The sequence below is a fragment of the Choristoneura fumiferana genome, chromosome 28 (assembly GCF_025370935.1).
Source record: "Choristoneura fumiferana chromosome 28, NRCan_CFum_1, whole genome shotgun sequence".
NCBI classification, from domain to species: domain Eukaryota; kingdom Metazoa; phylum Arthropoda; class Insecta; order Lepidoptera; family Tortricidae; genus Choristoneura; species Choristoneura fumiferana.
In genome coordinates this window covers 7,003,548-7,027,630 of record NC_133499.1, presented here as the reverse complement: position 1 = coordinate 7,027,630, position 24,083 = coordinate 7,003,548, and the positions used below count along the sequence as shown (strand labels likewise).

Sequence of the window (24,083 nt, the reverse complement as noted above, 5' to 3'; positions counted from 1 at the left end):
GATCACTGCTGATTAGTGACGTCATAGGTTGTGTAGATTTCAACTAGCACAATCAAGCAGAATGCAGCGGGCGGCGGCCGTTTCATCATTAACTATGATTGAAACTTGCGCGCGCGTCGATTGCTTGCGCAGACTTAGTGATAAACAGACATGGCTAAAAGCGGACTCTCACTTATCCGCAAGTAGGTGAGTCAAGGGCATAAATATATATATGGGCGCGGCCGATCGTAAAATCCGCCAGATCACGAAATTTCTAGGCATATCGTGAAATGGCGTCGTTTCATGAATTGGCTAAAGGACATCCGCCATATCGTTCAAGACTCCATTATTTTTAAAAGTCGGTGAACTAATGTTGTTCAGATTGACGAGGACGATCTATGTTTTAATTTTTTGCTCGTATTACAGGCCACACCCGGTATATACATATTTTTTAAACAGATTTACAATAATTATTAAATTATATCTATACATCACAAGTATTTGACACAACTTTATTTTTAACACAGTAGGTTCGCTATTTGAAGGGATCGCTAATGCGGATCGGAATTATTTCCAAATATCCCTGTCCATGATATAAATCTAACATCTCATCATCACACCATACACATCATCACATAACATACCAACACACATACATAGCTTGCTCTGAAGATGAGCTCTGGTTGAGTTTGGAACGCGTCAGTGGTGGTGGTGATAGATGGGTTTGTGTGATTTGTGTGTGTTCTTACAGTGTGGAGGTGGAGGAACTGCATGAACACGCATATCTTGCATAAACTTAGCTATCATAAGATCGCTGGTGAGCAAAGCAATTCTTTTAGTTCATTCATGATTTAATCATTAATTTTATAATACGGCTTCTTGACAATAGATCTGAATTTTGTACGAGTATCCGTTTCATTAGTAATTTTATTTTTTTTATTGTAAGTAGACATTAAAATAAAAATACCTTGTTCACTTCTACACCTTCCAAGCTCTCGATTCATAATGATCATAGATTAATATTGGTCCTTCCAATGGCCGGCACACAGCTCAATGTACGCTCACATGCGCGCGCATCGCAGTTATCGGTTAAACGTATTGTGTTGTGTCTATAGAAGGAAAACTAGGAAGGAACTGCAAGTAAGTCTTAATTATGCTACCGACATTATGTGTCAAATTTCATGTATGTAGATAATAAGTTTTTGTTAATTATTTTAACCTAACCAACAGAAAGTTGGAAAACCCCCAATTTTGTCACTTCAAAGTTCAATATCTCAAAAACGGTTAAACCGATTTTGATGAAACATTGTCTAAGAACCATCGCTAGAAAACCTGATTTCGATCTGATTCTGATTATCCAAAATTTCAAAAAGAGAAAGGGTTAAAAAATATTATTTATAGAGATGTGCCGATCATGACTTGGCCGACTAGCCGACTAGCCGATTAGTCGGTTGTAAAGAAGCCGACTAATCGGCCGACTAGTCGGCCAAGCCGATCACAACTTCGGGGATTTCCGCGACGCTTTGTTAACCAGCTGATTTGGGCGCAAGTCGCAACCGACGCCTGTAAGCGTCTCGGAACCTGTTTATTTTATTTTATTCGTATTATTTTATTCTAGATTTTTGCTTTTGTATCTAACAAAGCGGTGTTTTTGTGAAAAAATATTGTGTAAAAATAATGCCTACTATTATTGTTCATTAAAGTGAGAGCTAACAAAAAAATAAAATTTAATCATGTCAAAAAGAACGGCGTCCGAAAAGGCTATAGAAATCGTAGACCACATACATCACATACATGCGTTGCGGCAGGTTAAGTATACAGAAGACCGAAGAGTATAACCTCCCCTTTGCCTTGCATTTGTAAACTACGAGAAAGCCTTCGATTCGATCGAGACTTGGGCTGTGCTGCTGGCTCTCCAGCGGTGCCAAGTCGACTACCGTATATCGAAGTGTTGAAATGACTGTACGAAAACGCCACTATGTCCGTCCGACTACCGGACTAGAGCACGACGCCTATTCCTCTGCAGCGGCTATTCCTTTGAAGTCCAAAGTCTTTGACCAGTGTGTGTTGCCGTGATGACTTACGGATCTGAGACGTGGTCGCTAACGATGGGCTATGAGGAAGCTCAAAGTCACTCAGTGGCTATGGAGAGGCTATGCACGGGGTTTCTCTGCGGGATAGAATCCGAAATGATGATATCCGCAGTAAAACTAAGGTTACCGACATAGCCGAAGATTGCGAAACTGAAGTGGCAGTGGGCAGGGCACATTGCGTTGCATTGGGAGACGAGGTGTCGGTAGGCCTCCAACAAGATGGAGCGACGATCCGGTTAAGATCGCGAGATCGCGGTGAATGCGGAAAGCACAAGACCGGTCTGAGTGGAGAGCCTTGGAGGAGGTCTATGTCCAGCAGTGGACGTCTTTCGGCTGACATGATGATGTCAAACAGAAAGTCTCGTGTAAGGATTTTTTGAACAATTTGACAATGATTCCCGTAAAGTCAAGTACTTAGGTATAACTAGTTACAAATATTATTTCTCGTGTGGGCAAGGAAAAAAACAGTAAATACTACAAAAATTAACAGCTTAAGGTTTTTTATATAATGTAATTCCCCTCTGTGTACCAATACCTACATGAAAATAAATATTTTATTGAAATATACGTACAAAGTAAGAAGCCGGATAGTCGGCGCTTTTTGCCGACTATTCGCCGACTAGTCGCCGACTACGAAAGTGGCCGGATAGTCGGCTTTCCCGACTAGTCGGCGACTAGTCGGCACATCTCTAATTATTTTAATACAAGATTTTCACCTTGAGTGTTTTTTAAACCCAGACGCAAAAAAGGGGGGTGTTGTAAGTTTGACCGCTGTGTATGTCTGTGTGCCTATCTGTGTGTCTGTCTGTGTCACCGTAGCTCTTAAACGGTGCAACCGATTGAATGCGTTTTTTTTTATTTGAAAGCAGGTTCCCTAGCGATGGTTCTTAGACATGAACCATGATGATATAATGAACATGACTTATAAATTAATAAATAAATGAATGAATGTTTTATCAAAATCGGTTCAGCCGTTTCTGTTGAATGTACTTACAATGTCATCCAAACTACGTTCCCATACCAAATTTCAAATCGATGCCATTAAACGTTGAGGAGTTCCGTCCTGCGAAGACGATTTGGGCTGGAACACCAGGATAACACTACCAGATTATTGTATAGTCACCAGGTTCATATAGAGGTAAGTTACTGGAAGTAGCTCAAATTTAACTTGCAAGATTTGACCCCCACATACCTACATAGAGACATACATACATACATTGCAAGTTAAATAGAAGCGTGTAAAAACATTGTTCTTTGTACGATGATAATTAGATTCAAATACGAGTAGGTATGTCTTGTTAAAACGAGTTGCTACCTAAAATAGAATTATTAGTATCGTTTTGTTAGGCCATGTTAAGAAACATGAATCATGCTCAATTGGTGCCATATTTAGATCTAGCTTACTATGCTACCCGATTGGGTAGATTATTAGGTATATACCTAGTTCTTCAGTTGGATTCATCATCCCAGCCTATATACGTCCCACTGCTGGGCACAGGCCTCCTCTCAGAACAAGAGGGCTTGGGCCATAGTTCCCACGCGGGCCCAGTGCGGATTGGGAACTTCACACGCACCATTGAATTTCTTCGCAGGTTTGTGCAGGTTTCCTCACGATGTTTTCCTTCACCGCAAAGCTCGTGGTAAATTTCAAATGTAATTCCGCACATGAATTTCGAAAAACTCAGAGGTGCGAGCCGGGGTTTGAACCCACGACCCTCTGTTTGAGAGGCGATAGGTCAAACCACTAGGCCACCACGGCTTCATATGGATTATATCAGTTGGATTATCAGAAAACATTTGTCACGACTTTTTTCATTTGTCAATTCATTCAGTCATTTTTGCCAAAATCTATGGTTTGAAAATTTTGAAAAAAATCATGATGATAGTAAGTATATCAAATCAACAATGAAAACTGTTACGGCTATGTTTGCTTGAGAATTTTGTAGTTTAAGAGTAGGTAAATAGCAGCCTGACTTAGAAAATATATCTGCTTGGAAAATCCCATGGAAGGCTACGGAACCCTATTCTGGGCGTATCCGAGTCGCTCTTGGCCGACTTTTCCTTTAAAGATAATAGTTGAACAGTAAAGTACCTAATAATTGGTTACCCATACAACTACCAAAACCAGAAAAATAAATAAAGTAGCCATTCTTAGCTTATACTCTTATGGTGCTGTTAAGGCACAATTAAATATAAGCAAACACTCCATAAACCTGTGCTATTAGCTGGCAGCTCTCAACAAGAAGAAAAAATATTGCGTAATTTTTATTTTGGCTGGCATTGACAATTTTTAACCCCGGACGCAAAAAGGTGTTATAACTTTGATCCCTACGTGTGTCTGTCTGTAGCACCGTAGCTCTTAAACGGGTGAACCGAATTGAATTGGTTTTCCAGCGATGGTTCTTAGACATGATTTATCAAAATCAGTTCAGCCGTTTTTGAGATATTGAACTTTGAAGTGACAAAGCCACCAACTTTTTGTTGGTTAGGTGAGTCAACCAACCAACACTATTTTCGCAAGAAAGTTGTCATGAAGTTAGTACTGGCCCTCTACACTACGAAGTGCAATATTCGAACTTCGTATCTTGCCGTCCCGCTCGCGCTTATATTATAAAATACGAGAGTGAGAGGGACGGTACAATGCGAACTTCGGTTTTAGAATTTCGTAGTACCCCCTGTAACGTCAAACGGACCTTACGATATTAACGCCATCTAGCAACATTCTTGTGTAAAACTCCACGAACGTGGTTAGGGCTCATAATGTCCCACTCGCAAAATGTCCCACTACCAAAATTACGTCCCTTTCGCAAATGGTCCCTTATGCAAAATACCCCATTCCCATTACGTCCCTTTCTCTAAACGTCCAATTGTTTTCGCAAAATGGCCCTTCTGAAAAAGCCCCTTTCGCAAAACGTCCCGTCTGCAAAATGTCACATTAGCAAAATGTCCCGCCTGCAAAATTCTTGTTTAAATAAAGAAATTAGGCTCTCTCTCATGGATTGAAAGAAAGGACATTTTGCGGAAGGGACGTTTTGCGAACGGGACATTTTGCAGAGAGGTCGTTTTGAGAATGGGACATTTATAAAAGGGACCTTTTGCGAAAGGGACAAAGGGACATTTTGCGAGTGGGACATTATGAGCCCTAACCGTTAATAATTCAACTTCATGTTTCGCTTTGAAATGAAATAAAACAAATATAATATTTTAAATTAATAGCAGTATTAACTAGTTATATAAAGGCTGACGTACTTTATGTTATCAGATGTTTGGTTATGGTAGCAAATAGATTACACACACAGACATCACGCCTGTATTGCCAAATTGGGGTAGGCAGAGCACACGAAACGTTACCGCTTCAGAACCACTTTTAGCAATTTTAGGTTTTAAGTTTGACAAAAACGGTACAATAGTGACAGGTTGCTAGCCTCACAGAGTATTTATCATATACTGAAAGGTATACCTTAACCTATATCCTCAGTCGACTCTTTCGACATCCACGGAAGAAATGGAGAGGTGTAATTCTACACGGGATAGCAAATAGATTAAATTACAAAATATGAGCTAAGTTCTTAACGTTAAGGATTCAAGACTTTATACAAGATGGTAATACGGTATTGTATTTGACAACTCCTGAATTTGCCATGTCTGATATATTATTATGAAAATATAGATATACAGACAGTGTTTAGCGAAGAGAAAACTTAAATCGCTTGAAAATTGGATTTATAGAGATTTTTTTGAAAAGTCTATATACCTGTCTCTTTCTCAAACGCTTTTCTCTATCAAGCAAAAATTTCGCTAAATGCGTGTGACGCGTCACATGCAAGTATGTGTTTTTCTAATCTAATCTTGAATTTCAAACCTTTATAACTTTGTTTATTTGTAAAGGTAGCTTAAAAATTGTTTCTCTATTCGATAACAGCCATTGTGAAGTTTTAATTTAAGCATAAAACATATAACCTAACCAATAAAAAGTTGGAAAACCCCCGACTTTGTCATTTAAAAGTTCAATATCTCAAAAACGGCTAAACCAATTTAGATAAAACATGTCTAAGAACCATGGCTATAAAACTTGATATAAAATTTAAAAAAAAACCGGCCAAGAGCGTGTTGGACACGCCCGAAATAGGGTTCCGTAGCCATTACGAAAAAATTAAGTAATATTTTTCCAAGGATTTCGTATTTTGTACGGAATATTCCAAGTTTAGGTATATTTTACCAACCCCTTAATAGTTTTAAAAGACCTATCCAACGATATCCCACACTACAAGGTTGGGTAGGAAAAAAAATCACCCCCGCTTTACGTCTATGGGAGGTAAACTAAAAAAATTTTTTTTTTAATTTTGTAGTGTACGATTTTATCGTTTACCTATATATTCGTGCAAAATTACAGCTTTCTAGCATTGATAGTCCCATGAGCAAAGCCGCGGACGGACAGACAGACAAACAGACAGACATGGCGAACCGGAACCCTAAAAACCATTTATCTTTTATTTATTTATTAGCTTCCCGAACGCTGCCCAGCCGAGTCGGATTTAACGAGCAATCTCTTGCTCGAACATTAACCCTTAGATGCTAATGGTATCATTTATTCATTTATTCCTTGCAGCCATGGTATTATGAGATGGCAAATAAATATTACAGTGGTACATGGACCCTGCTAGGGCAAAGCAACAACTTTTTTTATTCGACTGGATGGCAAACGAGCAAGTGGGTCTCCTGGTGGTAAGAGATCACCACCGCCCATAGACAACTGCAACACCAGGGTATTGCAGATGCGTTGCCAACCTAGAGGCCTAAGATGGAATACCTCAAGTGCCAGTTATTTCACCGGCTGTCTTACTCTCCACGCCGAAACACAACAGTGCAAGCACTGCTGCTTCACGGCAGGATTAGCGAGCAAGATGGTGGTAGCAATCCGGGCGGACCTTGCACAAGGTCCTACCACCTGCAAAACTATCCTTAACTTACTCTAGGAATGATGCTAATATGAATATTCTTACTTAATTAAATAATGTCATAAAATCAAATCACACAAATTACATTATATCACAGTAGATTATTACACCAGATAAATAAAACAAAATGTCAAACTAAACAAGACTGTATCTACCTTATTCTGTTTTGCAAGCAGAATACAATTTTAACTACTATTTGCATGGAGTATCAAAAAATATACCATAAAAAGATACCATAGCGTTTAAAAATAAAATTAAAATTAGACTAAAATAAAAACCCTGATTTTTTAAAATATTTTTCTCATAATTAAAAGGGTTTTAATTTTTCATATTTTCGACAGAAATTATTAAATCATGCAGCCAAGGGTTAATCAACAGAGAGGAATAAAGAAATATACTTATACACAGATTCTCTCGAAAAACATAAACCACTTTCGGGCAGCCAACTAAAAATATAACAACACAACTTTTATTTATGTAACCTTTTTGTTTTTCCTTTTTGTAAAATAAAGAGTATAAACAAACAAACAATATTATAACTATAAATTTTCCAACATGACGTCGAAATGCCGGGCACTCAGTAAACAGTCTTTCTAAGTAACGTTGAAACAGTGTTCATTTTACTGCTACGGCTCAGCCAATACGGTCTACAGCTGAATCTCGTTTAAAACAATCTCATTTAACCGACTTCGCAAAGGATACGTCGGAACTTTTCTGCTGACGTTTGTACTCGAGTAACTGTCAACTGGTAAGTTATTTCACTTTTCATCCCAGCCTATACGTCCCACTGCTGGGCACAGGTCTCCTGTCACAATGAGAGGGCTTTTTTCGGTATAACTTTTATAAAATGTTATACAATAAATATATTATAGTCAGTGATGCCGTCATCGAGACCGATTTGGAGGATTATAATATCATCATCATCCCAGCCTATATACGTCCCACTGCTGGGCACAGGTCTCCTCTTACAATGAGAGGGCTTTTTTCGGTATAACTTTATAAAATGTTAAAAGAAATATATTATAGTCAGTGATGCCGTCATGGAGACCGATTTGGAGGATTATAATATACTTAAAAAAATATATATACTTATATATTTATAATATCTAACTAATACGTATTACAGAAATAACCTACCCATCAAAAAGTTGGAAAGCCCCGACTTTGTCACTTCAAAGTTCAGTATCTCAAAAACGGCCGAACCGATTTTGATAAAACATGTCTGAGAACCATCGCTAGAAAACCTGCTTTCAATTATACAGACACACATAGCGGTCAAACCACTAACACAACTCTTAATGCGTCAGGGGTTAAATAAAGAAAAATGGGACTGAAACTAACTTTATTCTAATCCTAAAACCTAGCTATTTACTTAATTTTAACACTAGGCATTATTGAAACTAGTTACGTAAGTACCTACCATTTTATTAGCGCTTTCATTTGAATAAGAGTTTTGTAATTATTAACCCCCCACGCAAAAAGTGGGGTGTTATAAGTTTGACTGTTTGTTTGTCTGTCTGTGGCACCGTAGCTCTTAAACGGGTGGACCAATTTGCGGGTTTTATTTGAAAGCAGGTTTTCTAGCAATGGTCTTAGACATGTTTCATCAGAATCGGTTCAGCCGTTTTTGAGATATTGAACCTGGAAATGACAATGTCAGGGGTTTCCAACTTTTTGTTGGTTAGGTCAGGTTATTATAATTATGGTGGCCGGGTCGGTATCAAGTTTCGATAACGCTTTTTTAAATTATGCTGTGTATATTTGCAATTTTGGTCAGCTGTAAGATTTTAAAATTTAAATTTCTCCTAAACTTATACTAGACTAGACCCATTAGTAAACTTGCTCAATATACCTTTAGTTTTATTTGAGAACTTAACTTTATTTAAAAGTCTTTAATTTGAAAATTACCATTAAAATTGCCAAAAAATAAGCTTGCTGCGATTCATCCTGTGATGTAACATTCGCTAACAAAGTTCAATACCTTAAAAACGGCGAAACCGATTTTGATGAAACACGTCTAAGAACCATCGCTAGAAAACCTGATTTCAAATTAAAAAAACCGCGTTCAAATCGGACAACCCGTTTAAGAGCTACAGTGCCACAAACAGACACACATAGCGGTCAAACTTATAACACCCCTCTTTTTGCGTCGGGGGTTAAAAAGGCTCATTACAAGGGTATGCTCCAGTTTATCAGCTCCTAAGCAACTTATCATCAATCAATCAAATACATAAAACGCTTCTGTTTTGTTTCAGATCAAAATACATATATCTTGGTCTCAGTAATCGTCTAAAACGTCGCAAAAAGTGTCTTTAAAGGGAAAAGCTGAATTCGAGGATGGAATCACATGAGAAAGTAAATGGGGTACGGTTGGACACCATGGCTACCCTTGATAATGCAGGTAAGAACCAGAGGCCGGTGTTTTAGTGGCACTTTTGACCTGTCATAGTGACTTCTCACTTATCGATTTCCGAACATACAGGGTGTCCCAGAAGTACCACGTCACAGTGACACCAGAGGTAGGCCAGCTCAAGAGGAACCTAACCAACCTAACATGACCCAGTAAAAGTTGCACGGTTTTCGAGTTATTACCGAAATAAAGATTTTTGGGGATACTCCCCTTTGTCTTGACATTTTTAGTACCAGCATCGACTTGGAAAGCTCTTAATTACAGTTTTTTATGTGTATCGAATCGTGAATAGTTACTTCAAAAGTGCATTGTGTTATTTTGTCAGTAACTACCGTAAAATGCTAAAAAAAACTTCATTAATCTTGATTTAAGTTGTCTCAAAAACATGAATTTCAACTTTAACCATCTGCCATGAAAAAAAAATACTAGAAACGAAACAAATAAATAACGTCAATAAATTGGGCATGTTATGCAGATTCAGAAATAGTATGACACATGTATCTTACTGCAATAACATTAGGCATTCTTATCACTTTGCTGATGCCGCAAGCCTTTAAGTAAAAACATGTTACATTACCTACTAATTTATTGAATCTTCCTCTTGAGCTGGCCTACCTCTGGTGTCACTGTGACGTGGTACTTCTGGGACACCCTGTATATCGATACACAAAATATCAGAGAAGATTAAAAGTAGAGGAAAATAATAGCCGCCTTTATCGTTAAAGAGCGAACTCTTCCAGTTAACTCATTTTGAGCAGTTGAAAATGTGAAATAGACGGTAGCAATGAATATAATAATAATCTAATTTAATATAAAAATTGTTTAAAACCTCTTGTAGTGCTATCAAGTGCTACGAGTACATTAAAGATTTATGAAAAAGTAAAAAAAAAAACCGGTGTTGAAGTACTTCATTTAAAGTCAAATATCCATTTGTAAGCGGAAAAAGAATACTTACGTAACACGATAAGTTTACGATTGATTTATAAAGTCCAAAATAAACCCCTTGCAAAAAAATAGGGCACCTATGGTTTTTTAGATTTTTAAGCATTGGAGCTTAAAAAGTAAGCTTTCATGCACATATAATACAAAACCATAGCTGCCCGTTTTTTTGCAAGGGGGTTTTTATCGATATCATTAAAAGTCGAAACGAAACGAAAGTCACTGACGTTGCTGAGAGCATTAGTTCGCTGAAGTGGTGTTGGGCAGATGAGTCCTCGAATGGAGACCACGGACGGGAAAACGTAGTGTAGGGCGTCCTGAGGCACGGATGGACGACCTTAAGAGGGTCGCTGGCGGCGGATGGATGCGAGGGGCTAAAGACAGTATTGTGGCGCGCCATGGAAGAGGCCTATGTCCAGCAGTGGACTGCTGTAGGCTGATGGTCACCGTCGCTGTTTATTGTGCCCAGAAGGCTAGCAGCATTCCCGCGTTGTATCGCAAGGCTAATCCTTTGCCCAAAATAGCTGCCAGCCCTCTGGTCACCTGAAACATCAATGAGGCGCGCGGATATCTCTTTCGCGATATCGCGTGCGCCTGGCCCCCACGGCCCTAGGGTCTCAACACCAAACGGCGCAAAAATATAGCCCTCCCCAAGGGCTGCATATTTGCGCCGTTTGAGCTGTTCCGCTGTTGCTGCTGCGGCGCCGGCCATGGAGGACGTCGCTGGGATGTGTGAAGGAGCTAGCGTGTCCACACAGGTGGCGTCCCATACAAGTGTCCTACCTTGCTTCCACGGAACGAGTGTCATACCGTCTGGCCGCTTACCATCGTCGCGTGCGATACCGTTCGGCTCTAAAACAGCCGGCACGTTGACGGTAGCAAGGGCCCTCCGGATGACGTCGTTGAGGGAAGCATGGCGGGACAGGCGGCCAGCGCTCCTTTGGCAAGATAGACCGTGGTGACCTAAGATGTCTACTTTTGAGCCACAGCGACAGTGATGTAACTCGTTCACCTTAGTACCTAGCCGCAGGCTTACGGAAAGTGTAAGGGTTGTCCTGTCCAAAAGTGTGCCGATGTTTTTAGATGGAAGTGCATGTAATGTTTAATGTATACGTACTAATGTGTTTAGTTTTTTAATGTGTCTCTCTGCACTTCTTTCGTCCAGCAGTACCTAGATCATCAGAGAGTGGTAATTAGTTTTATTCTTTTTAGAACCCTCAAAAAAGGTAAAGGACTTCGACGACCTCCTCCCCTACATGGGGGAGTTCGGGTGGTACCAACGCCTCCTGTTCCTTATGATGATACCCTACGCCTTCTTCTTCGCTTTCGTCTACTTCGCGCAGATCTTCATGACCTTGGTGCCTGAACATCATTGGTGCTTCGTTGAGGAGCTGGGGAACTTGACTGTGGAAGAACGGTGAGGATCCTACTAAAATTATAGAAATAAATGAAGAAGTAATAGTATTAAGAGATGTTTCCCTGCCGGCCGCGCGGCCGCGTTAGGTATTTGTTTGGGATATTGCTATCTTTATCGCTCGTGGCATAGGCGCTCGCAAACTAAACTGCTATTCAACTCCTGAGTCCAATGGTATACGCGAACAAACGTGTACTCGTAAAAGCTTTTACACATTTTTTATTATTGCTTTTTACGTTCTCTTCGTCACTTAAAGGAACCAAAACAAAAAAGAAAGAAAATAATGACTTTATGACCTCTGCACTTCACTGTATTCTATTACGACTATCGATCAATACCTTTAGACTATTGTTAATCCTTCCATATTAATGATTTATCTGGTATTCATTGTCTTTTTTCAGACGTCACCTCTCCATACCATTGATAGACGGTAAGCATGACAGATGCAAAGTCTACGACGTCAACTGGACGGCGGTATTACAAAATGGCGTCGCTTCGCCGGACGCAAAATGGCCGACTAAGAAGTGTCAAACGCAATGGGAATTCAATTTCACGGATGTGCCTTATGAAACTATTGCCACACAGGTAAATGTGAAATGAGAGACAAGTTCAATATTATGATATATGCATTGATTGTTGATTTTAACGACAAAAGAAGTGAAATCTAAATGGGTGCCAAGTGCCAAGGTACCAAGTTCAATGGTCAGTCCTAAAATTTATTTATAACAATATAAAATATTTTATAACAACTTAGGATAATATATTGAAGCCTAAGGTCTGACTTGGCTAGTTCTCATATACGAATTATTATTAAGTACCTACGGAAACAGTCATGGAAGAGCTCTATGTTCGATGGCTAGTTTTTACAAGCAAGACAAATTTTCGGAAGAATGAAATAAGAATTTCAGCTTTAAAACTCGCGAAGGCTATAATCTCTCTGGCGCCTAGCTATTCACTCTAGCTTTGAAATACAGACGACGGGAGCGAATTCCATTCCTTACTAACTAGTAAGTACATTATGAAAGATGAAGCAAACTTGTAATTTTGAAAAAAACTAAGTAATATTGTAGCGTATGTGAAGTGCCTAATTCGCATTGAACTTGCATGAAAACTACAACTCAAGCTCCCGCCTTCTGGTAATTTAGAACACAAGTGCCCAAAAATACAAAGGTGCGCAAGCCCCGATTCTAAACCCACCGTTCTCTAATGATTCCATAGGTCAATCCACTAAGCTATCAGGGCTTCATCATGAATATGCTAACTCTTTCTCTCATTGCAGCTGAACTGGGTGTGCGACAGGGACAACTATCCGGCCACAGCACAGTCCCTTTTCTTCTGCGGCGCTATAGTCGGCGGATTGGTCTTTGGATGGATTGCTGACAAATATGGCCGTATACCCGCTTTAGTCGGTAAAAAAATCAAATTACTCATGATTTTGAATGAAATTAAAATCATCTCTTGTTTCCGGTACATAAGTATAACCATCTTTCATAACCAGCACCGGTGGGGGCCAAGTTGTTTCCTAACTTAATTAGGTACTGGCGCTTCGCTGGACGCAGCCGCAGGGCGCTCGCTTCGCTCACTCAGCTTGCGCGTTTTGATCGCAATTACTAACCTAACACACCTCTCCTCGCCGCTTCGCTCGCACACTTATAAGAATCTTTTGGGAAATTAGCCCATTGTACCTACTAGACTTATTTCAATTTGAAATTTTGTGTAATGTTCATTTTGTGGCAATAAATGATTTAATTCTTTCATTAATTTCCTTATCTGTTTCAGGTACAAACTTGTGCGGTTTCATAGCAGGCGTGGGGACCGCTTTTACCAATTCCTTCTGGTCCTTTTGCCTCTGCCGTTTCCTGGTCGGCCTGGCCTATGACAACTGCTTCATGGTTATGTACATTGTCGGTATGTTCATTATTGTTTTTTACATCTGTACTGTAATTTTATGAATAAAGTCTTTAAGGTTTCCTTTTAAATTGATCTTCAAGCCGACAGTTTTGCTGGTAGAGGGAGACATTTGCATGTTTTAAACTTCTACAAATTGTCTTAGCGAATCAAATATTTATCGATACAGCCCCACACTTTTTAGACGGAAGACGTAAAAAAATCAAAACCCGACTGCCTTAAAAAAAAGAAAACAAGTCTGCTGGTCTAAAATCTGATAAGTTCAACAGTCGAGACCTAGTACTGAAAAGTTTAGAGCTGGTCACGATTTTGAATGGGTCCCAACTGTTTGAACTTTAAGTTACTTAACAGATTCTAGACCACTAGACTTTTTTTTCCTCTGTGGTTTTTTTAAGGCAGTGTTTTTTCTACAGTCATAGAATACGTCGGCCTCAAATGGCGAACATTCGTCGCGAACATGTCTATCGCTGTATACTTCACATTCGCGGCCTGTTTACTGCCTTGGATCGCCCTCGGTGTAGCCGACTGGCGTATCTACACTTTGGCCACGAGTATACCTCTGGTGTTAGCTGTGTTCACCCCTTGCTTGGTTCCTGAAAGCGCTAGGTAAGATTTATAATCATTATCTGCATTCGTTTTGCCATCATCTTCATCATTCTCATCATTAGCATTATCATCAATATCTTCATCATTATCATAATCATAATCTTCATTATAATCATCACCACAACCTTATTCATCTTCATCGTCATCATGGCATGGCAGTATACTTAATATTCGCGGGCTACCTACTTGGATCGCTCTCGGTGTCACCGACTGGCGTATCTACACTTTGGCTACTAGTGTGCCTCTGGTGTTAGCTGTGTTCACACCTGGCTTGGTTCCTGAAAGGGCTAGGTAAGATTTATTCTCATTATGATCATTAGTTTCGCCATCATCTTCCTCACCATCATCACGATCGTTACTTTTATCATTTTTATCATTGTTTTTGTCATTTTCATCACAATTATCATCGTTATCATGGTATTTAACGTCATCATCATGATTATTGTCAATGCCAACGTTATCATTTCCAGCGTTGCCACCATCGACGCCATTATAGTCATCGTCCATTGCATTGCAAATATGTCCATTGCATTTAACGTTATCACCAACTTTTAAAGTTGTGAGAGCAAATTGTATTCAGTGAACTCTGTCTATTTCAAAGGGTGAATTAACAAAAATGAGGAAATATGAAATAAAAGGAAGTTTGTTGTTGTTACAGATGGTTGATATCACAAGGAAGAATAGAGGAGTCAATTCAGATAGTACAAAAGTGCGGGAGAATAAACAGAAAGAATATACCTGACGAAATCATTAATGAATTTAGGGTAAGTCTATTTGGAGTAGGTAGGATAGATTTGGTCGAAACGCCGCAGGATATAAGTAGAAATTTTAGTATGAATACGTCACTAAGATTAAAAAGCACTGCACAAACTATTAAAAAGCATGAAACTAACCCAAGCCATCGTATTCTGTGAGAAGGCCTGGGGCAAGGGAACATGTATGAAGTGGTTTTTTTTTAGGAAACAGCAACAGAAATAGCGAAATCCGAACAAGAGAACAAAAACTATTCAGCGCTAGACCTCTTCAAGACCCCTCGTCTTCGGCGGCACAGCATCCTGCTGCTTATCATCTGGGTGGCCACAGCCATGGTCTTCGATGGACACGTGAGAAACGTGGGCTCGTTGGGGCTGGACATGTTCTTGACCTTCACCGTGGCTACAGCTACCGAGCTGCCAGCTGATATACTGCTCACAGCTACACTAGACGTGTAAGTATCGTGATGGTGATGATGATGATAACGATGATAATTATGATGATTATAATACCTGATTTAATATCTCCACAGCGGAGAGTGCAGTGTAGTCACATATAATTTTGGAAAAACGGTAGAACAGGATACAAAAATTAGTAGAAATTGGTAGAATTTGAAATGGAAAATAGGCAGATCTACCAACTCAAGGTTAATACATTTTTAATTATTAAAAATGAGCATATTTTTTTTTAATTATTTATTCGTGATCTTTAGTTTATCCGTATTCTTATTAAATAATCTCAAATGTTCAGTTAGGATCTTTACTTGATTAACGCATTCCGTTTTAAGCGCTGAAATTATAAGATAGGCTAAATTCGATAGTAACTAACATTTCATTACACGCGTGGAAAATTGTTTACAATTGTAATATCTTGAAAGCAGTAGATTTGAGGCCGAGGGTGGTAGATAGGTAGAACGTAGGCGAAATAGGTAGATCTACCAAAAAATTTGTAGATGTGACAACACTGGGAGAGTGCAAACCAGCTTGAGAAAGAGTCTTATCAGATTTCTATGCAGGCTTTGTTGTCTCAGATATTGCTGTTAGTAACTGTACAGTGATATTGACGATTACGCCAATGGTGGTTGTGGAAGTGATGATGATGATAGAGATAATAACAATGATCTTGTTTATAATACTTATTATGAAAATTATGGTTACTATGATCTAGATAATGTTTATATTTATGTTAATAATGATGAAAGTGACTATAGTATGAGTGATAGTAGTGATGATGTAGATGATGAAGATAATTGAGCTGTTAATTATGATTATGATTACACTTGTGACACTGATGATAAAAGTAAAAGTAACGATGGTAGTAGTAACGATGGTTTTTGTGATAGTGAGTATAGTGTCTTTAATCTCGATAGTTATAAAGAAGGAGAAACTACTACGTCGATGATGGTAGTGGTAAAGAAGATGATGATGATTTCGCTGGTGATATTATTGATAAAAGTGAGGATGATGATAACTGTGTCTGTTACATAAATTTTAAAAGGCTTATGATAATAAGTGGTATAGTCGCGCCTTTCAACATTGATATATGACATGATAGTGATTATAGTCAGTATAATGAGGATGCTTATGTTTTCAATGGCAGTGACAGTGATGATTGAGTAAGATAAGTTTTTGGTAAAAATGTCATTTTCAATACAAGCTTTTTTGCTGTCTGTACTTTTTGTTCGCTGTACTAGTATTGTCACCCAAACTACATTTGCGTGCCAAATTTCAAGTTGACGCCATTAACCGTTGAAGAGTTCCGTCCTGCGGAGACGATCCTGGCCGGACTACCAGGATGTCACTACCAGATTATTGTATTGTCACGCAATCTACATAAGTATACCAAATTTCAAGTCAATCCTACTACTGAAAGTTGGTCGAATTTAACTTGCAAGATTTAATTACAGACAGATATACAACGGGACAGGGGAAACTAAAGAAAAGCTTGTAAAAAAGAAGATGATCTCGCTGATGATAAAGTTGTGCTTTTTATTTCAATTTAAATGCCATCTAATGGCTAAAGTGAGCGAAGCCGCGGGTAGACTCTATACCTTCCGCCGCCTAACTTTGCCTAAAAGTTCATTGCCCCGACTAGTACCACAAAAACTATAAAGGTATAATTCCAATAATTGAATAGGCACTAGTGATGTAACGAATGTCATTTTTTGAACATTCGCGAATGCGAATGCGAATGCGAATGCGAATATTCAGTTTTTCGTTTTGGTGCCAAATTGTCTATGGCAGTCTCGTTCGAACGAAGTTCCGAGAATTACCCAGTTCATACGAACGCATCGTAAAGTAAATAAATAAATAATACCAAATGATTAAGTGAAGGCTGATAATGTGATTACGAGGTTAAGTTATTTTTTTGTATAAAAAACATAAGTAATGAATGTATTTTGATTTTATTAACCTATCTATTATCTAATAATTGTATTTTTTTCTGATATTCATATTCGCAAAACATTCGCAGAAATTTTGCGAATGCGAATGCGAATATATGCAAAAATATGCGAATATTCGTTACATCACTAATAGGCACTATACCGTTAAGCGATTCGAACACAATCCGGGAGTAACGTAAAGACGTCGCATAAAAAATGTATCTCAAAAATGCGTCATAACTGAGTATTAAGTAATGAACTTTTAGGCAGATTTATATGGCGCGTGGTATAGTTGGTTTAATAATAATTATGGTTTATTTCAAATCCTAATCAAAAACCTGTACTAAGATCAATTTTTTGTTACAGCTTGGGTCGTCGCTGGCTGGCTTTTGGGTCTATGCTGGTTAGCGGTATATTCAGCCTCTTAGCCACCACAGTATCTCAAGGTATATTACTGCAAGCTATTATTTAATTTGCAATGTTCGTACAGATCTAATTTTTTCCATCGTATTTTGTCGTATATGTTCGTATTCGAAGCCGTGGTGGCCTAGTGGTTTGACCGATCGCCTCTCAAGCAGAGGGTCGTGGGTTCAAATCCCGGCTCGCACCTCTGAGTTTTTCGAAATTCATGTGCGGAATTACATTTGAAATTTACCACGAGCTTTGCGGTGAAGGAAAACATCGTGAGGAAACCTGCACAAACCTGCGAAGCAATTCAATGGTGCGTGTGAAATTCCCAATCCACACTGGGCCCGCGTGGGAACTTATGGCCCAAACCCTCTTGTTCTGAGAGGAGGCCTCTGCCCTGCAGTGAGACGTATATAGGCTGGAATGATGATGATGATGATGATGATGTTCGTATTTACTTTCACAATTTAGCTTCATTAAACTGCAGTAAGATAGTTGAGAGAGTAAGATAAATGCGAACTTTTGCGAGAAAATACGACGGCAGAACATTCCCTAAATCTGTAACTGTAGAAAAAGTTAGCGTCTATATCACACTAACAAAGTTTCATATCGAAAATACAAACTGAAACATGCACAGAAAAACCAGAAAAAAAGACCAGCGCTGGGAATCGAACTCAGGTCCTCAGCATTCCGTGCTGCGTGCTATACCGCTACACCACCACTGGAGAGGAGTACAGACACGAATTTCTCCGATGCACCACATATCTCAGCTTGTTTGTTTCTTATTTAGTCACTTATGCAGCGACATTAGCTAAAGCATTAATGCATAGATTTCGCTAGGGTCGCTGCATAAGTGACTAAAATAAGAAACAAATAAGCTGAGATACTCCTGTCCAGCGGTGGTGTAGGGGTTATAGCACGCAGCACGGATTGCTGAGGACCTGGGTTCTCGATTCCCAGCGCTGGTCTCTTTTTCTGATTTTTATGTGCATCTATGTTTCAGTTTGTATTTTCGATATGGATTTTACGGGATGACCGTAAAAGTAACAAAATTTGGAGTTGAAATAAAAAATACAAAAAGAATCCAAAAAAAACAATCATAGTCAAATGGACCTTGTGCAAGGTCCGCCCGGATTGCTACCACCATCTTGCTCGCTAATCCTGCCGTGAAGCAGCAGTGCTTGCACTGTTGTGTTTCGGCGTGGAGAGTAAGACAGCCGGTGAAATTACTGGCACGTGAGGTATCCCATCTTAGACCTCTAGGTTGGCAACGCGTCTGCAATACCCCTGGTGTTGCAGATGTTTATGGGCGGTGGTGATCTCTAACCATCAGGAGACCCACTTGCTCGTTTGCCATCCAGTCGAATAAAAAAAAATACCGTATTTTAACTGACATTAAATATTTTTCCAGGCCTACCAACAGCCTCCCTGGCTATCGTAGGCCGTTTCGCCGTGAACATCTCTTACAACATCGGTATGCAATACGCCGCAGAGCTGTTGCCGACCGTAGTGCGCGCCCAGGGTCTCGCACTCATCCATATATCTGGCTATGTAGCCACTATCATGGTCCCGTACATTGTTTACATGGTAAGACATCTGATTGTTTTCGGGACCTGTTTTTTCATCACACTTGCTCGTCAATGATTTTATTCCATGCCTGTATACTATAACCTAACCAGTCTTTGTCACTTCAAAGTTCAATATCTCAAAAACGGCTAAACCGATTTTGATGAAACGTGTCTAAGATCCTGATTTCGAATAAAAAAAACGCATTCAAATCGCTCCACCTGTTAAGAGCTACAGTACCACAGACAGACACACACAACACACACACAGAACATAGCGGTAAAACTTATAAACACCCCCTCTTTGTGGGGTTAAAAACAAAGTCTGTTTGTTTGTTACCTCATCACATTACGTCTAAACCGCTGAACCGATTAAGATGAAATTCGGTATACAGATAGTTTGTGTCATTGAAGGACTTAGAATAGTTTTTAACCCCGACGATAAAAAAGAGGGTGTATAACTTATAATTATAACACTATCTGTGTCTGTCGCGGCGGCACCGTAGCTCTTAAACGGGTGAACCTATTTGAATGCGGTTTTTTATTTGAAAGCAGGTTTTCTAGCAATGGTTAGAGACATGTTTCATTAAAATAAGTTCAGCCGTTTTTCAGATATCGAACATTGAAGTGACAATGTCGAGGGTTTTCCAGCTTTTGGTTGGTTAGGTTATCTTTCAAATTTTTTAGGGCAGCGGCAGCGGGTTATTTGTTTTTTTTTACCCGACTGCGAAGAATGTATGTATGTCTATTCCTATGTCCTCTCGTAACTACGCAACGGCTGAACCGATTTTGATAAATAATACGTCATTGGATTTGTCTTAATGACGCGAGTGACACTGGGCACATGAAACTCTTAAAAAATCAAAATGGCGAATTTTAAGCGCCAAATTGTGAGTTTTCAAAAAATGATTTTTATTCAAACCTATCGAGTGGGGTATCAAATGAAAGCTAATAATTAGCCCATTCTAAAAATATACGGGTCATAATCGTTTTAATATACTTTTTCACAGAAAAGTGTGAAATAAAACAATAAAAAAAAAAAAAAAAAAAAAAAAAAAACAAGTCTAGTGGGCTAGAACATTGTCAAGTACTTAGCTAACTTAAAGTTCAACATTCGGGAACCATTTAAATCGTGACGCTCAAAAATTCTTACCTAATGGGTCCCGACTAACAGAGTTCTAGCCCACTAGACTTGTTTTCTTCTTTTTAGTATTTTTAAGGCAGTCGGGTTTATTGATTTTTTTAATTTATTGTTTTATTAATTTCGTTTTTTTTTTACAGGCCACCATAGCAGTAGAAATACCATTGTTAATACTTGGCGCTCTCGGTATAGCGGGCGGCGCGCTCTGCCTGTTTCTACCAGAATCCACGGGCAAGACTATGCCGCAAACCATCGTTGATGGAGAGAATTATGGCAAGGACCAGAGGTTCTGGGACTTCCCTTGCTGTGCCAGGTAGATCATTACATTGTCGTGCCTCGTTCAGTAGCGTCTACCTGACCACAACGGGTGCGTACCCAGGGCCCCCTGTAGGGGGCTCCCGAAAGGGCAGGGGTGGTAGGACCTTGTGCCAGGTCCGCCCGGATTGCTACCACCATCTTGCTCGCTAATCCTGCCGTGAAGCAGCAGTGCTTGCACTGTTGTTTCGGCGTGGAGAGTAAGACAGCCGGTGAAATTACTGGCACTTGAGGTATCCCATCTTAGGCCTCTAGGTTGGCAACGCATCTGCAATACCCCTGGTGTGAATCAGGAGACCCACTTGCTCGTTTGCCATCCAGTCGAATAAATAAAAATGGCTGATATACTGATATACTGATATATTCGCTTTTTAACGCCCGACGCAAAAAGAGGGGTGTTATAAGTTTGACTGCTATGTGTCTGTCTGTGGCACCGTAGCTCTTAAACGGGTGAACCGATTTGAATGCGGCTGTTTTTAATTGGAAGCAGGTTTTTTATCAATGATTCTTAGATTATGTTTTATCAAAATCGATTCAGTCGTTTCTGTGATATTGAACTTTGAAGTTACAATTTCGGGGGTTTTCCAACTATTTGTTGGTTAGGTTATATTATATTTATGATGAAACATATCTAGGAATCATCGCTAGAAAACCTGCTTTCAAATAAAAAAAACGCATTCAAATTGGTCCACCCGTTTATGAGCTACGGTGCCATAGACAGACAAACATAACGGTCAAACTTATAACCCCCTTTTTGTTGTACTTAGTTGATTTTTCTTTATTTTTTATTTTTCAGTAAATCTGCGACCCAAAACACGAAGACAGAGGACTTTGAAAAATATTAGCTGCTTCCTATTGATGAGCGAATGGAAGACGGAATTTGTCAATATTTTACATATTTTCAACCTTTAACAATAAACTTTTTTAGAATCAGCGAGTTTTTGTCTTAGGTACGTTTCCTTTTTAACCCCCGACGCAAAAAGAGGGGTGTTATAAGTTTGACCGCTATATGTGTCTGTCTGTCTGTGGTACCGTAGCTCTTAAATGGGTTGACCGATTTGATCACGGTTTTTTTTTAATTGAAAGAAGGTTTTCTAGCGATGGTTCTTAGACATGTTTGATCAAAATCGGTATAGCCGTTTTTGAGATATTGAACTTTGCAGTGACAAAGTCGGGGGTTTTGCAACTTATCGTCAGTTGGGAGGCCTGTCTCCACCAGTGTAATTAATTAGATAAATAAAAATCTGAAAGTAGTTTTTTCAAAATTGAGAACAGAATCGAATACAGTATATACTTTAAAGCTGATTGTGTTTTTATTTCAATGCCTTTTTTAAACCCCGACACAAAAATAGGGGTGTTATAAGTTTGACTGCTATGTGTGTCTGACTGTCTGTCTGTGGCACCGTAACTCTTAAACAGGTGGACCGATTTGAATGCGGTTTTTTTTAATTTGAAATCACGTTTTCTAACAATGGTTCTTAGACATTTTTCATTAGAAACGGTTCAGCCGTTTTTGAGATATTGAACTTAGAAGTGACAAATTCGGGGGTTTCCAATTTTTTGTTGGTTAGGTTATTTTACTGTAGCAGGTCTAAAAATAAAACTGTATGTAAGTACAAAATATCCCACAAAATATTATGAATGTGAAAGTTTGTGAGTCTGTCTGTCTGTTTGTTACCTCATCACACCGCTGTCAAAACCACCGCTGTCAAAACCACCGCTGTCAAAACCACCGCTGTCAAAACCACCGCTGTCAAAACCACCGCTGTCAAAACCACCGCTGTCAAAACCACCGCTGTCAAAACCACCGCTGTCAAAACCACCGCTGTCAAAACCACTGCTGTCAAAACCACCGCTGTCAAAACCACTGCTGTCAAAACCACCGCTGTCAATACATGACATGTTCTTGTGAGAGACCTCAACTCTGGTGGCACTACCTATAGCTGTAGCAGCGTACGGATGTAGTGAATGTTTTTCCATCGTCTTTTCTCGGACAAGCTCGTATATATATTTCTTTCTCAACCAGCTTATTGAAGTTTACTGAAGCTAAAGCAAGATAAATACAAAATTATCCAAACACGATAGAAAACATCAATTTCACTAGATCTTTAGTTTAAGCATGTAACATAACGCAAGGACCTGTGCCCTATTTCACGAAGCTACAAGTTACAAGCGGTAGTCTTTGTTTAACAGTATGCGTTGAAAAGAGACTACCGCTCGTAAATTGGTACTTGTTTTGTTAGTGTTTAGTATTGTAACTAAGGGACCCCATACATCCCTGTATTTCCTGTATTATTATTTTTTGTATTTTTTTTTCTTTAATTGTATAATATAGTTTTTAAGTATTTTATTTGTAATTATATTTTGATGAAAAAATGACTTTCTGCCAAGTTTCTTGCGGCGCATTCTTCTTGGCAATGATGGTCTTTCCGAAAGCGCTGGTAGTTTAAAAAAATGACTTGTAAAAGTGCCCATTGCGGCCTATTTACTGAATAAATCATTTGAATTTTGAATTTTGTTGCTTTTTTTTTTTTTTTTTTATTCTATTGGATGGCGAACGAGCAAGTGGGTCTCCTGATGGTAAGAGATCACCACCGCCCATAGACACCTGCAACACCAGGGGGATTGCAGATGCGTTGCCAACCTAGAGGCCTAAGATGGGATACCTCAAGTGCCAGTAATTTCACCGGCTGTTTACTCTCCACGCCGGAACAACAGTGCAAGCACTGCTGCTTCACGGCAGGATTAGCGAGCAAGATGGTGGTAGCAATCCGGGCGGACCTTGCACAAGGTCCTACCACCTGCAAACTGCTTCGTGAAATGCGGCCCTGACAGTGACAAATGTCATGCAGTTTGTCCGTATCCGTTTCCTTTTTGTTATCGCTACTCTATGCTCTCTCTCTCGATGTCAACCTGCGTAAGAACTTTGTTTTGCGAGTGCTCCTATTTAATCCATAAATTTTAATACTATCTGACAACTTGCAGGTGGTGGTGGTAGGACCTTGTGCAAGGTCCGCCCGGATTGCTACCACCATTTTGCTCGCTAATCCTGCCGTGAAGCAGCAGTGCTTGCACTGTTGTGTTTCGGCGTTGAGAGTAAGACAGCCGGTGAAATTACTAGCACTTGAGGTATCCCATCTCAGCCCTCTAGGTTGGCAACGCATCTGCAAAACCCTGGTGTTGTAGATGTTTATGGGCGGTGGTGATCTCT

The 24,083-nt window shown here is 39.4% G+C and overlaps 1 protein-coding gene across 3 annotated transcripts; it reads left to right on the top strand.

Moving 5' to 3' along the window:
* The first annotated feature begins 1,016 nt into the window (after positions 1-1,016).
* On the top strand, positions 1,017-22,172 carry LOC141443685 (organic cation transporter protein-like). 3 transcript variants are annotated; one of them, XM_074109035.1, is made up of 13 exons: positions 1,017-1,119; positions 9,286-9,431; positions 11,592-11,796; positions 12,195-12,378; positions 13,073-13,202; positions 13,573-13,701; positions 14,115-14,307; positions 14,966-15,071; positions 15,267-15,514; positions 17,810-17,889; positions 19,263-19,438; positions 20,698-20,870; positions 21,669-22,172. In XM_074109035.1, the coding sequence occupies exons 2-13, from the start codon at positions 9,368-9,370 to the stop codon at positions 21,715-21,717; spliced, it is 1,737 nt and encodes a 578-aa protein (XP_073965136.1). In that variant the 5' UTR covers positions 1,017-1,119; positions 9,286-9,367; the 3' UTR covers positions 21,718-22,172. The 3 variants fall into 3 exon arrangements, with proteins under 3 accessions (XP_073965136.1, XP_073965135.1, XP_073965137.1); XM_074109034.1 differs by lacking the exon at positions 1,017-1,119 and adding an exon at positions 7,625-7,778; XM_074109036.1 differs by lacking the exons at positions 1,017-1,119; positions 21,669-22,172 and adding an exon at positions 7,625-7,778 and having other exon boundaries at positions 20,698-20,874.
* Positions 22,173-24,083: the final 1,911 nt, after the last annotated feature.